This window comes from Oncorhynchus masou, chromosome 4, assembly GCF_036934945.1.
Source record: "Oncorhynchus masou masou isolate Uvic2021 chromosome 4, UVic_Omas_1.1, whole genome shotgun sequence".
Taxonomy (NCBI): domain Eukaryota; kingdom Metazoa; phylum Chordata; class Actinopteri; order Salmoniformes; family Salmonidae; genus Oncorhynchus; species Oncorhynchus masou.
Window position 1 is genome coordinate 647,207 of NC_088215.1, and position 16,054 is coordinate 663,260.

The 16,054-nt window shown below is 41.2% G+C and overlaps 1 protein-coding gene across 1 annotated transcript in view; it reads right to left on the reverse strand.

The window, feature by feature from the left end:
• Nucleotides 1-2,687: 2,687 nt before the first annotated feature.
• LOC135520986 (potassium voltage-gated channel subfamily H member 1-like) overlaps nucleotides 2,688-16,054 on the reverse strand; it is a 61,635-nt gene continuing 48,268 nt past the window's right edge. Inside the window, exon 12 of the mRNA XM_064946876.1 lies at nucleotides 2,688-10,878. Within this exon, the coding sequence (XP_064802948.1) occupies nucleotides 9,991-10,878 (888 nt within the window). The 3' untranslated portion in view covers nucleotides 2,688-9,990. The remainder of the gene's footprint in view (nucleotides 10,879-16,054) is intronic.

Sequence of the window (16,054 nt, forward strand, 5' to 3'; positions counted from 1 at the left end):
CCACATGGGCCCAGTTGCCATGACATCCGGCACTTGACCAATATAAAAAGCACAACCATTGGACAATGTATAAAGAGGTCAGCCAAACTGTCATGTCCCCACAGTAAGTGGGCACATAGTTGGATCCTCTAACTTAAGTTCACTCACAATCAGAATCTTTGCTTTTCTAGTGGAAGAGTATCTGTCCATTAATTTCCAACACATTCATTATTGCACTTTCACTACATTCTTTATCCCGGGGGAAATATTTGACTAAAATGTGCTCTACTGGCTCAAAAGCGACACAAGCACTTAGACAAAGCATACTTAGAACCCACCATGCTCAGAAATGTATCCTTTTACACTCACTATCAGCTATGACACCTTTTGTTAGTCCACCTTGCATTTAGTAACAGAAGCCGCTGTAATTGTAGTGGCTACATAGTGCTCTCTAGAGGGAGCTGTGGCTTCAGCCAATACTTAATGAGATGCAGGAAATGGCAGGAGTGGGAGGAGTAGGACTGTAATGGCATGCTTAGTTGACAGTCTGCACAGCTCACTCAGGATAGACCCCTGTTTTGGCACTGCAAAGATTGCACAAGAAGAAGAAGGGGGAGGAGGGTGGAAGACCTGGCACTGCATTGCAGATCATCAAACGAGAGGGAGGGAGGGAGAGCTGGGATTTCCAAAGGGATACTGTGTGATTCCCTGTTGTAAGTCTTCAGAATATCAAATATGCCAGTCTAATGGCTCCTCTTACCCACTGCAGTTTAGTGTGTTAGGGTATGAATTTCAATTTGTCTTAATATGACAATGAAATTAATTGTATCATTATTTGTAGTTATCTTTGATTGAATCATTTACCCTCAATTATGCTGAGTAATTACCCTGATTATAATGGAACCTTGACTGAATGATCCTTATACACTTCACACATGGTTAAGTAAAGTGTGAAGCATTTATACAGTTAATTCGGAAAGTATTCAGACCCCTTGACATTTTCCACATTTTCTTACGTTACAGCCTTATTCTAAAATGTATAAATAAAAATATAAAAAACATTTAAATAAGTATTCAGACCCTTTGCTATGAGACTCAAAATTGAGCTCAGGTGCATCTTCTACCCATTAATCATCCTTGAGATGTTTCTACAACTTGATTGGAGTCCACCTGTGGTAAATTCAATGTATTGGACATGATTTGGAAAGGTTCTCTGTCTATATGATGCCCCACAGTTGACAGTGCATATCAGAGCAAAAACCAAGCCATGAGGTCGAAGGAATTGTCCATAGAGCTCCGAGACATGATTGTGTCGAGGCACAGATCTGGGGAAGGGTACCAAAACATTTCTGCAGCCTTGAAGGTCCCCAAGAACACAATGGCCTCCATCATTCTTAAATGGAATAAGTTTGGAACCACCAAGACTCTTCCCAGAGCTGGGCCGCCCGGCCAAACTGAGCAATCGGGGAGAAGGGCATTGGTCAGGGAGGTGACCAAGATCCCGATGGTCACTCTAACAGAGCTCCAGAGTTCCTCTGTGGAGATGGGAGAACCTTCTAGAAGGAAAACCATCTCTGCAGCCCTCCACCAATAAGGCCTTTATGGTAGAGTGGCCAGACGGAAGCCACTCCTGAGTAAAAGGCACATGACAGCCCACTTGGAGTTTGCCAAAAGGCATCTAAAAGAACTCAGATCATTACAAACAAGATTCTCTGGTCTGATGAAACCAAGCTTGAACTCTTTGGCCTGAATGCCAAGCGTCAAGTCTGGTGGAAACCTTGGACCATCCCTACAGTGAAGCATGGTGGTGGCAGCATCATGCTGTGGGGATGTGTTTCAGCGGTAGGGACTGGGAGACTAGTCAGGATCGAGGGAAAGATGAACAGAGCAAAGTACAGAAGGATCCTTGATGAAAACCTGCTCCAGAGCGCTCAGGACCTCAGACTGGGGCTAAGGTTCACCTACCAACAGGACACCAACCCTAAGCACACAGCCAAGACAACGCAGGAGTGGATACGGGACAAGTCTCTGAATGTTCTTGAGTGGCCCAGCCAGTGCCCAGACTTAAACCCGATCTAACATCTCTGGACAGACCTGAAAATAGCTATGCAGTGACACTCCCAATCTCGATCTGCTGAGATGAATGGGAGAAACTCCCCAAATACAGGTGTGCCAAGCTTGTAGCGTCATACCCAAGAACACTCGAGGCTGTGATCACTGCCAAAGGTGCTTCAACAAAGTACTGAGTAAAGGGTCTGAATAGTTATTGTAAATGAGATATTTCCAAAATGTCTAAAAACTGTTTTTGCTTTGTCGTTATGGGGTATTGTATGTAGATTGATGAAGAAAATTGTACAAAACAGGTACACCTTCCTAATATTGAGTTGCACCCAATTTTGCCTTCAGAACAGTCTCAATTCGTCAGGGCATGGACTGAACAAGGTGTCAAGCGTTCCACAGGGATGCTGGCCCATGTTGACTCCAAAGCTTTCCACAGTTGTGTCAAGTTGGCTGGATGTCCTTTGGGTGGTGAACCATTCTTGATTCACACAGGAAACTGTTGAGCGTGGTGGTATAGGCCAAATAAGAGCTTTATAAGAGCTAACTTCAGCAGCAAACCTCCTTGGTGCTCACAGTAATGAATGAGACTTGAAATAAATGATAATCTAGGTTATCTAGGGAAGTTATTTAAAGGGGGAAAAAATGAATCCAAAGTACAAAATAATTTAATATGAACATTTTACACATTTTACAAATACTAATCTTTTGACAGTATGTGAATAGAATAACATGTTCAGTGCATTTTAGAAAGTATTCATACCCCTAGACTTTTTCAACATTTTGTTGTTACAAAGTGGGATTCAAATGGATTTAATTGTTATTTTTTGTCAACAATCTACACAAAATATTAAGTATAGGAATTTTTTTTACCATTTGTAAACACTAATATCTTGATTAGATAAGTTTTCCCATGTTGAGAGCTTCAAGTTCCTTGGTGTCCACATCAACAACAAATTAACATGGTCCAAACACACCAAGACAGTCGTGAAGGGGGCACGACAAAGCCTATTCCCCCACATGAGACTGAAAAGATTTGGCATGGGTCCTCAGATCTTCAAAAAGTTATACATCTGCACCATCGAGAGCATGGTTGCATCAGTGCCTGGTATGGCAACTGCTCGGCCTCCGACCGCATTGCACTACAGAGGGAAGTGTGTATGGCCCAGTACATCACTGGAGCCAAGCCTCCTGCCATCCAGGACCTCTATACCAGGCGGTGTCAGAGGAAGGCCCTAAAAATGTTCAAAGACTCCAGCCACGCTAATCATAGACTGTTCTCTCTGCTACCGCACGGTAAGCGGTACCCGAGCGCCATGCCTAGGTCCAAAAGGCTTCTTAACAGCTTCAAACCCCAGGCCTTAAGACTCCTGAACAGCTAATCAAATGGCTACCGAGACTATTTGCAGTTACACTGCTGCTATTCTCTGTGTATTATCTATGCATAGTCACTTTAACTCTACCTACATGTACATATTACCTCAATTACCTCGACTAACCTGTGCCGCCACATATTGACTCTGTACCGGTACCCCCTGTATAGAGCCTCAATACAGTTATTTTACTGCTGCTCTTCAATTATTTGTTATTTCGATTTTTTACTTAAAACTTACTTTCTTAACTGCATTGTTGGTTAACGGCTTGTAAGTAAACATTTCACTGTAAGGTCTACCTACACCTGTTGTATTCGGCGCATGTGACAAATACAATTTGATGTTAGAATCACAATTTTGGCAGCGATTACAGCAGTGAGTCTTTCTGGGTAAGTCTCAGAGCTGTCTACACCTGGATTGTGCAACAATTTTCAAAAATGTTCAAGCTTTGTCAAATTGGTTGAAGAATCATTGCTAGACAACCATTTTCAGGTATAGCCATAGATTTTCATGCAGATTTAAGTCAAAACTGTAACTTTGCCACCCAGGAACATTCACAGTCTTCTTGGTAAGCAACTACTGTAGATTTGGCCTTGTTTTAGGTTATTGTCCTGCTGAAAGGTGAATTCATCTCCCAGTCTCTGGTGGAAAGCAGACTGAACCAGGTTTTCCTCTGGGATTTTGCCTGTGCTTAGCTCCATTCCATGTATTTCTTGTTTTGAAAAACTCCACAGTCCTTAACGATTACAAGCATAACAATAACATAATGCAGCCACCACTGTGCTTGAAAATATGGACAGTGGTTCTCAGTAATGTTTTTGTAATTTAGCAGACGCTCTTTTTCAGTGTAAATTACAGGTGCAATTAGGGTTAAGTGCCTTGCTCAAGGGCACATTTTTCACCTGGTCAGCTCAGGGATTCAAACCAGCGACCTTTAAATTACTGGCCCAACTCTCTTAACCTCTAGGCTACCTGCAGTTGTATTGGATTTGCCCCAAACATAACACTTTTGTATTCAGGACAAAAAGTTAATCGCTTTGACACATTTTTTGCAGTATTCATTTTACAATATTTACTTTACTGCATGTTTTGGAATATTTTTTTATTCTGTCAATTAGGTTATTACTGTGGAATAACTACGTGTTGTTGATCCATCCTCAGTTGTTTTCTCCTATCACAGCCATTAAACTCTAACTGTTTTAGTCACCATTGGCCTCATGGTGAAATCCCTGAGTGGTTTCCTTCCTCTCCGGCAACTGAGTTAGAAAGGACGCCTGTATTTTTGTTGTGACTGGGTGTATTGATACAAGATACAAAATGTAATAACTTTACCATGCTCAAAGGGATATTCATTGTCTGTTTTTTGTTTTATTACCCATCTACCAATAGGTGCACTTCTTTGTGAGGCATTGAAAAACCTCCCTGTTCTTTGTGGTTTATTCTGTGTTTGAAATTCACAGCTTCGACTGAGGGACCTTACAATTATCTGTATGTGTGGGGTACAGAGAGGAGGTAGTCCTTCAAAAATCATGTTTAAAAACTATTATTGAACACAGAGGGACTTTAGCATATTTTTTACTCCTGAATGTATTTAGGCTTGAAATAACAAAGGGGTTGAATACTTATTGACTCAAGACATTTCAGCTTTTCATTTTTGTAAACATTTCTAAAAACATAATTCCACTTTACGGGGGTATTGTGTGTAGGCCAGTAACAAAACAAAAATCTACATTTAATACATTTTAAATTCAGGCTGTAACAACAAAATATGGAAAAAGGCAAGGGGTGTGAATACTTTCCTTACTATTCATTATTAGTCCTTACAATTCGTTATTAGTATTCCTTCAAATCTGAAATTCCAGAACAGTGCACACAGGATCTTACAGTTTTAAGGTCAAGTACAAACATTGTGGTGTAATCATGCACACAACAAACAAGGCTGCAGGAAAGACATACTGTAAAAAAAATAATAATTGAATCCAATAATTTGTTTACTAATTTCAATTATTGGTGTTATTCCATGAATAACAAATGTGTACTCAAGGCAACCCGAGGTCAAGTTGGTCAGTTAATAATAATAGAAAGGGAAAGTGTCAAGGGCATTGGGAGATGCTGATTCATTTTCTGTCTTTTAGAATTGCTCAAGGAAAATACATTCAGATGCAGTTCTCATGCATTGACTACAATGTGTCTAACTGACAAAAGTGCAACTGTGAGAATGTCCTCATTATATTCCTTGTACATAATCTGTAAATGCCACACACTCAGGTGCAAAACTATTAGCACCCTTGATAAAGATAAGCAAAAAAGACTGTGTACAGTGCATTCGGAAACTATTCAGACTCCTTGACTTTTTCCACATTTTGTTTAAGGACTTTTTCCTTATTATACAATGGATAACATTTGAAAATGGATTAAATACCCCATAATTAAAGTGAAAACAGTTTTTTAGAAATCTTAGCAAACATATAAAACATAAATAACATATTTACATAAGTATTAAGACCCTTTGCTATTAGACTCAAAAATTGAGCTTAGGTGCATGCTGTTTACATTGATCATCCTTGAGATGTTTCTACAACTTGGAGTCCACCTGTGGTCACTTCAATTGATTGGACATGATTTGGAAAGGCACACACCTGTCTATATATAAGGTCCCACAGTTGACAATGCATGTCAGAGCAAAAACCAAGCCATGAAGTCAAAAGAATTGTCCGTAATGCTCAGAGACAGGATTGTGTTGAGGCACAGATCTGGGGAAGGTTAGAAAAACATTTCTGCAACATTGAAGCTCCCCAAGAACACAGTGGCCTCCATCATTCTTAAATGGAAGACGTTTAGAACCCCCAAGACTCTTCCTAGAGCTGGGCCACCCGGCCAACCTGAGCAATCGGGAGAAGGGCCTTGGTCAGGGAGGTGACCAAGATCCCGATGGTCACTCTGACAGAGCTCGAGTTCCCCTGTGCAGATGGGAGAACCTTCCAGAAGGAACACCATCTCTGCAGCCCTCCACCAATCAGGCCTTTATGGTAGAGTGGCCAGACAGAAGCCACTCCTCAGTAAAAGGAACATGACATTCATCATGACAACATGATGAAACCAAGCTTGAACTCTTTGGCCTGAATGCCAAGCGTCACGTCTGGAGGAAACCTGGCACCATCCCTATGGTGAAGCATGGTGGTGCCAGCATCATGTTGTGGGGATGTTTTTCAGCGGCAGGGACTGGGAGACTAGTCAGGATCGAGGCAAAGATGAACAGAGCAAAGTACAGAGAGATCCTTAATGAAAACCTGCTCCAGAGTGCTCAGGACCTCAGACTGGGGCGACGGTTATGAGAGCAAAACTACAAGATTATGTTATAATACTGTTATTGCATAAAATTGTTGTTTTTTGCAACAGAATAGGGTTCTTAGAAATCTAATGTGTCTGTGTGAACTGAGAGTGGGCCTCTGGGGCTTAATGCTGATAGTAGATTTACGATGCCTTAGGTGATAAACCTAACAAGCCACATTCCATTCATGTGAGGGAGATTGCTCAAGTCTGACTGGAAGGTACGAGGGAGAGATGGCTCGGGTATGGATAATGATGAAGGGAACCTTGTTTTGGGGGCCAGACTCTGGTTTCCACACAATGAGAACAGTCTTTACAGTAGATAGTCTGCTGTGAATTATTCATTTCTTTCATACAAATCCTAACCATGTGACCCATTCCACACATCTGTTGTTTGTCATGTAGACTAAGGGGGTGTATCTTTGCTATAAAAAATAGCTGTGCATCAGTGCTCCCCATCCATCCAACCTGACAGAGATTGAGAGAATCTGTAGAAACTCCCTAAACACAGGTGTGCCAAGATTGTAGCATCATACCAAAGAAGACTCAAAGTTTTAATGAGTGCAAAAGGTGCTTCAACAAAGTACTGAGTAAAGGTTCTGAATGCTTATGTAAATGTGATATTTCAGTAGTCTTTTTATACATTTGCAAACATTTCTAAAAAACAGTTTTTGCTTCGTCATTATGAGGTATTGTGTGTAGATTGAAGAGGGGAGGAAAAAACTATATAATCCATGTTAGAATAAGGCTGTAACGTAACAAAATGTGGAAAAAGTCAAGGGGTCTGAAAACTTCAAATGCACAGTAAATATTATTTTTTTACATTTTTTTTCTACTAATACAATTGCACAGAGAAAATTATATATTTAAAAAAAGATACAGTTCAAAATTATTGGAACCGCTAAAGATTCTTATAAAAACAAACAAAATCTGCATTAACATTCTACTTTTTAAATTAATCTCAGTTTAAATAACTGTATTGTGGTCTTCCATGGCTCCCTGTTTACTTCTAAAATGAGGTAATACACATGTAAATGTATCATCAATCGCCATGGGAAAATGCGAAAAACTCACAACAGGAACAACAAATAGCTTAAAAAACAAATATCCCACTTACCACTATTATGTCAACAATTAAGAGGTTTAAAACCACTGGAACGGTGGTAAACCTGCCTGGTATTGGATGCATGTGTATCTTGTTCCCCACACAACCGTAAGGAAGATGGTTTGGGAGGTAAAGAAAAATTGAAGGGCCAAAGTTGGAAAATTATGGAAAACTTCAGGTCACCAAGTAAGTCTTTAAATCTAGAATTAGATGCCACGTCCATGCAAATAGGCTCTTTGGAAGGGTTGCCAGAAAAACTTAATTGAGAGCAACCCACAATGGAAACGTTTGGAGTTTGCTTTGGCACTTGGATTGGAACCTGTGCAAATAGAGCTCCTCGGCCACGCACAGGAGTGGTGGGTTTGGCTTCAAAATAAGAATGCATATGCAGAAAATAACCTCATACCTACTTTAAAATATGGTGGTGGAAATTTGATGTTATGAGCTATTTTGCTTCCACTGGTCCTGGGGCCCTTGTTAAGGTCAACGGCATCATGAACTTTACCAAGTACTGCACTAGGGCATTTTAGCCCAAAAACCTTGTTGCCTCTGCCAGGAGGATGAAACTTGGCCGCAAGTAGCTCTTCCAGCAAAACAATAGCCCCAAGCACATATCAAAATACACAAAGAAATGGTTAATTCACCACAAAATCAATATTTTGCAACGGCTCTCTGTATAAGGACTTGAACCCCAATGAAAGCCTGTGGTTTGAATTGAAGAGGGCAGTCCATAAGTGCAGACAAAGGATATCAAGGTTCTGGACAGATTCTGTATGGAGGAATGGTCTAAGATCCCTCCCATTGTGTTCTCCAATCTCATAAAACATTTCAGAAAAAGGCTGTGCCGTTATCCACGCAAGGGGGAGGGTGCCGGAGTATGTTAAAAACAGGGAGGATCCCTATCTTTTTTTATAGAAAACAATTATTATTTGTTAAACAAAATCTCTTTCTCTGAGCAATTGTAGTATTTGTATTATTTATTGTATACAGTCTTTTTTGCCCATCTTTATCAAGGGTTCCAATAATTCTGGACCTGTCTGTACAAGTATCTCCTAAAGACACAATATAGATGGCAATACTTTGCATAATATATGAACAGTGATGACCCAAAATGCACAAAGGTTTCATAGTTTAGACAAATTCACATTGATTTCTTCCCATAACAATTTAGGATGGATGTTGGTTGAAAAGATGCCATGGTTTCTACCATACATTGAAAGTTCACATTCATGATTTTCCCTTCATTTCCCTTCATTTTAATACCACAAGGAGAGAGCAATGGTGTAAATAACAATGGACATTGTCATTTTAGATATGTGCATCTTCGCTGTGGACATTGTCATTTTAGATATGTGCATCTTCGCTGTGGACATTGTCATTTCAGATATGTGCATCTTCGCTGTTGCTCCACACTGCTCATGTTATCATGGCCACATCACCCCCTGCAAGTTGAAGTGCTTTGAGACCAGGTGAAAAACTATATCAATGCAATAAAATATTATTGCTAATTTCAATTTAGTGCACAGATTTGATGAAAACCTCCTTAAGGTGTTAGTCATTTTACCATGTGAAAAGTGTGACCAAATTAAAACTAAAATGAATCCAATTGAAAATAAATTAGACAACAACTGCGTTATTTATGCGGTTTACAGTTTGAACCCCTACAAAAGTAGATCGATGGAATATCGCAAGAATGTACCTCAAGGTGCAGAGATAATCCAGATGTGCATTTTTTTTAAATCCAGATTACCCTCTATATGTAATAATAATAATAATAATATGGTAAGAAAATCCCTCATTACTCATCTGTACTAATTTAGGAACATCTTTACTGCCCAAGTCTTCACAAAACCTCTCTTACAATTTTGCGACACCGCAGCCAGCTCCTGGATGAATTCTAGGATGCATTCACTTCATGTTCCATAGACGAATGTTTCACAACTCCCTTTCGAGTAACCCCAACAGCACACATTTTTGGTGTAGCTCCGGACAAACTCACCCGAGTCAACTCATTGAGGGCTTGATCGTTAACAAGTTGAATCAGGAATCAGTGCTTGTTCGGGGCTACAACAAAAATGTCTACTGTTGGGGGTAATCAGGGACTGAAATTGGGAAACACTGCATAGACTGCCAAAACATGCAGTGTCAAGATTGTGAGAAGCTGTCGTCCTTATGGGAATTGGGGGATGCTGGTCGTGACATCTCAAAGAAACTGGATGAGTGAGAGGCTTTTCTCGAACTAGAGGCCTTTTTCGATTTTAGTAGCTGAAGCATCTCGGCCAGCTGTGCCTCCACCACCGCCATGCGGCCATTAAGAGACCCGATGTCTCCCCTAAGTTCCTGCTTCAGCTCCAGGAAAGAGGCGTGCATGGTCTGTACGGGTATAGGACAGACAACCAGCTTCCCTTCTGACTGCACAGGGCTCCGGTCCTGCGGAGTGTGGGCGTCACCCACATTATCTAAGCGCAGGTCGCTCTTAGTAATACCGCTGTCACAAGAGTCCGTCTTCTTGAGAGACATCTCATTATGGGACTTAGTCCTGTCCGGCAAGGTCTCCATGGACTCGGCCTTAGAAACGCTGCTCCACGACTCTGCTTTCACAACAGACTCCTTGAAACGACCCCAGCCCTTTTTGGTCTTTGGCGCAGGCTCTGCGGACTTGCAGCCTATGAGGTTGCCATTTTGGATAGCAGGGGCATGAAGCATGACTCGGCTAGAGGGCCTGGAGGACAAAGACAAAGATGTGGATGAAGCTGTGGGAGTAGCAGGGCTCTCGGTGACCATGATGATGCTGGTGGAGGCGAGGACCTCATGGATCTTGGTTTGCTCCAGGTGGACTGTGCCCTTCTCCACGTCTGATGGCTCCCCCTGACATGTTCGCTCCACTGCCAGTCGCGCCTCCCTCTGCTGCCGGAAGCGCTGGAAGAGGCGACGGACGGGGTGGTCCGGAGGAAGGTTCAGAGGGGCCTCGTTATTCCTCTTGAGCATCTCCTCTTCCTCACGTTTCACATCACTGATCTTCCGGAACACTATCTGTAACAAGAAATCAGAACATCAGGTTGGGATCAAGCCCATCTTAAAATCATTGGGTCCAAAATGACATTTGCTACTCATCTACTCAACGCTTTAAGTATTTTGACTTTAAATATTTCTTTGGACACTTATGACTTAAACATTTCTAAACTGAAGGAAAATAGCATAATGTCCCTAAGCTTCCAACATACACTACATGACCAAAAGTATGTGGACACCTGTTCGTCAAACATCTCATTCCAAATCATGGGCATTAATATGGAGTTGGTCCCACTTTGCTGTCATAACAGCCTCCACTCTTCTGGGAAGGCTTTCCACTAGATGTTGGAACATTGCTTCTGGGACTTGTTTCCATTCAGCCACAAGAGCATTAGTGAGGTCGGGCACTGATGTTGGGCGATTAGGCCTGGCTCGCAGTCGGCGTTCCAATTCATTCTGATAGTGTTCGATGGGGTTGAGGTCAGGGCTCTGTGCAGACCAGTAAAGTTCTTCCACTCCGATCTAGACAAACTATTTCTGTATGGACCTCACTTTGTGCACAGGGGCATTGAAACAGGATGGAAGCACAGAATCGTCTAAAAAGTCATTGTACGCTGTAGCGTTAAGATTTCTCTTTTTACGGGGACTAAAAGGGCATATGCCGAATCATGAAATTTCTTCGACATGGAGGGTCAGATGGTGGTGATGTCCTAAGAAAGATGTACAGTAGTTATTTCATAAAGCTAAAGTGTCGGAACAATAAAGTGTTGGCATTTGGGAATAGTTAATTTGGCACTGACTGAGAGTTTGGAAGTGGTAATGTTTAATTAGATCAAATGTAGGTAATATTGTGCAACATCATTACTATAAACATGTGGAACTGGCACGTTAGCATCGACTAGTAGGCTACTACTCCGAGGACAACCGCTCACTGCCCTAAAAATATCAGGGTTTTGTTTGTCTCATTCATTTATTTATTTATTACATTTTGAATGGCCAGCTGGAAGCTCACAGGAACAAGAAGTCTGCATTGTGTTTATGTAACACAGTGGTCTTTATTTAGGTGCACTCAGCACAAACACAAAGCAGTAGCGGCAAAAAGTAAAGCAGCTACCCCTCACCATAGTTATTTATCAAGGCAGTGAAAATGCAAAGTGTGACCCCTTTTAAAATGGATGAATATATTGTACCACGTTGAAATCATGGCAGGTGACACATAAAACAATACAAACACCTAAATAAGTCATGTTGGGGATAGGAAACATAATCAAAAAGGACAAATCTTATATCGGTCTGCAAATACAAGACTATTAAAGAGCCAGTGCACTAGTTTTGTAAAAAAATATAATCATTTAATTTACATTTAAGTCAATATCCAGAGCGACTTACAAATTGAATTTTCTGACATCCAGGGAACAGCCACTTTACAATAGGGGTGCATCCTATCCTAGGTATTCCTTCAGGTGTCTCCGGAAGGTGGTGATTGACTCCGCTGTCCTGGCGTCGTGATTTGACCATTGGGGGGCACAGGTTTTGATGGTTTTTCCTCAGTGGTAGGGAGCATTTGCCCTTGTTTGGGTGTATTTGGAGGTACTGCGGTGACCCCCTCACAGCTCCGTAAAGCACCATGGTCTTGTATGCGAGCTTCAGTGGAAGCCAGTGGAGACGGAGGAGCGGGGTGACAAGTAAGGTTGAACACCAGACGGGCTGAAATGATGAGTTGTAGGGGTTTAATGGCATAGGCAGGGAGCCCAGCCAACAGCGAGTTGCAGTAATCCAGACGGGAGATGACAAGTGCCTGGATTAGGACCTTTTTCCTGTGTGAGGCAGGGTCGTACTCTGCGGATGTTGTAGAGCATGAACCTACAGGTTGTTGGTTGAACATTTGTCCAGGATCACGCCAATTCTTAGCCTCTGGGATGGAGTTGTCAACCGTGATGGCGAGATCATGGAACTTTAGGAAGAGCAGCTCCGTCTTGCCGAGGTTCAGCTTGAGGTGGTGATCCGTCATCCACACTGACTGCCAGACATGCCTATCTAAATGCTTTAAGCCACCTTTATTAAAACTTGCATCAGAAGGGGGAAAGGAGAAGATTAATTGTGTGTCGCCTGCATAGCAATGATAGGAGAGACAGATTAAGGCGCAGCACGGGGTCACAATCAAAACCCAATAACTTTCCATCTCAAAGCATGCAAATTGCAGCTTTAGCTGTCCCTTCAAACAGAGGTCGTCAATGTCTAATACACATTGACTCTTCTCCAAAGACTGCTCCAAAAGGCATAGACTATCCCACAGTGCAAATGACATTTGTGTATTCATAAAGCGCAATCCCCTGAACAGCCAATCAGATCTTTTGTATTTTTTCTCTGGCAGACCAGAGAGCTGAGAGAACTGCTTGACCTGAGGAAGGATTCAGAATGGCTAAAAAGTAGTGCTGATCGAATAAATAACGTCTGTTCAATTATTTTAATTCCCCTTTGTTCATTTTTTTTCTGTGAGCTCAATGCACACATTGCACAGTTTCTCTAGGGATAAATCATATCTAGCCTGCACTGTGCAATGTAGTAGGGAGTTGTAGTTTCCAACAGGCCAATATTTGAAAATAATAAATTGGCAAATATTGTACAATCCATGTGTGCAAAGCTCTGCCAAAGGCGATTCTAACATATTGACCCAGGGGTGTGAATACTTGTGTAAATAACTTTTATGTATTTCATTTTCAATACATTTGCTAAAATGTCTAAACATGTTTTCACTTTGTCATTGTGGGTTATTGTGTGTAGATGGGTGATAATCAAATCAATGTAATACATTTTTTTATTAATCCTGCAACACAACAAAATTTGGAAAAGGTCAAGGGGTATGAATACTTTCTGAAGGCATTGTATCTACCTCTCCAGTATTCCTGCACATGTATTGGAACTGACCCAGTATATAGCTAGCTTACAACTCATGTTCTTATTTTTTTATTTTGCATGTATTTCGTTGTACTTCAATGTTATTTTAGTACTAAATATTGATTACTGCATTGTTGGGTTTTAAAGCTTGCGAGAAAGGCATTTCACTGTACTTGTGTACGTGACATTAAAATGTCATTTTTATTTTCACGACGGTCTTCATCCATAACCATTCGTTTATACGGTAATTGTGCCCGTTCTAGAGCTGTAGAGTTCCATCTTCAACAAATTACAGCGCTACAATTACTCACCTGTAATATGTCTAATCATGGCTACTAAAGAAGTCGCCACATTGCCCATACATGTCTCCATCTTTATCTGTCTCTAGCAATGTGGCAGATTCATTCAGTTAATATTAATTTGTTCATGACCATGATAGTATTTGAGATTCAGTACGGCTAACGAGAAAATGTGTCCATAGTCCATGTAGTGACAGATCAATCTCAGTATCTTGTGTTAGTAGTGAGACCTTTCTCAGATTATGATTACATGTGGTCATACAGACTGCAGAGGCTTTCCCAGAATCATTTTGACATTAACCATGTGATCAATATCTTTATTACCCTAGTCGTTTTCATTTAGCCATTTCACCTGGTGAAATTGAAACGTGACAATGGATTAACATATATGAAGAACAAGAGAGTAGTTGGTACATAATGCTTTGTAGAGTGGATTATTGTAGCTACTTGGTTAATGTTATGAAACAGTTGGTCATGAAATCATGTAAATCAATGTGTTATTAGGAAATACAGCACAAATAATGTTGTCCACCAGATTATTGTATTAGATTTAGATTTGATTTAGACTTGTATCCCATATTTCTCACAAGATCAGTAATATTGGCCGAAATTTCACCAGGAAAATTTCTGTAGAGTTTCTTAATAGAGATATATTTGATTGGTGAAAAAGACATTAGAACTTTATAGAGTAGAGGGATTCTTTTTGTAAATCCTGGTGTGTAATGTCAAAAGATTTGTCCTGTGAAGCGACTGCAGAGGATGCAATATGGGGTATTGCAGGTGGAAGACCAGCACTGTGCCTCCTCAAGCGAGTCAGGGTCATTTCTCACACAGGAGATCGTTATTGCACAGTGCGGCAGAACGGGTCCCATGCAGCAGGGCTGGGTTTCAGATCGATCAGGGGAAGGGAGAGGCCATGAGAGGGATAGAGACAACTAAAGGGAAATAAAGAGGAGAAAAAGATAATGGGAAGAAGAGAGAGACTGATGATGACAGACAATACCCACCTAGTGTTTAATCAGCCTAGGGTGGAGAGGTGGTACACATAGGATTCAGTGGAGGCTGCTGAGGGGAGGACGGATCATAATATTGGCTGGAACGGAGCGAATGGAATTGCATCAAACCATGTGTTTGATGTATTTGCCATTTTTCCACTGATTCCGATCCAGCCAATACCATGAGCCCGTCCTCCCCAAGTAAGCTGTCACCAACCTCCTGTTATAGGATTTGTCTTTTGATCAAAAAGTTGGTGTTACTTATCTTCTTAATAGTTATGTGCTTTGTAGCTGTAGTAGCAGTAGTAGTCATTGTAGCACAACATGGAAGTGGTGGTATGTGGTAGTACTATAGGTACTGTATTGTAGTAGTAAAGTATTGCCCAATACTATACAGTGAGGGAATATGATTGTAGTGTTTTTTTTATCCCTGTTGGCTGGCTTCCACCATGCTGTGCTGGCAACATTGCCAGGCTCTGCTTTGACAGTAGTAGTCATTGTAGCACAACATGGAAGTGGTGGTATGTGGTAGTACTATAGGTACTGTATAGTAAAGTATTGTCCAATACTATACAGTGAGGGAATATGATTGTAGTGTGTTTTTTATCCCTGTTGGCTGGCTTCCACCATGCTGTGCTGGCAACATTGCCAGGCTCTGCTTTGACGTTGCCTTTAAAGGACAACTGTCTGACATTGGTGGTCAATATTATGAACCCTGATCAGTCAGTCAGAGAGGTATGGGTTTACCTCTCAAGGGTCTAGTTCTTCTTAAGGCCTTTTTGTTACCCCAGTCACCTTTGCTCAGTGGATTTGAGGCCCATGCTTTCTTTTTGACCACTTCATTTGTAAAAAGATATACACATGAAAATTAATTGAATGACTGATTACAAATTCCAATTCTTGGCGCATGGACAGTGATCAAACAAGTGACTCATGTCTCTCTGCTGTAACAATATATTCCCAGAGCTTTTGTGTTCATCTATTAATCACTTAGTGACTTGCTGC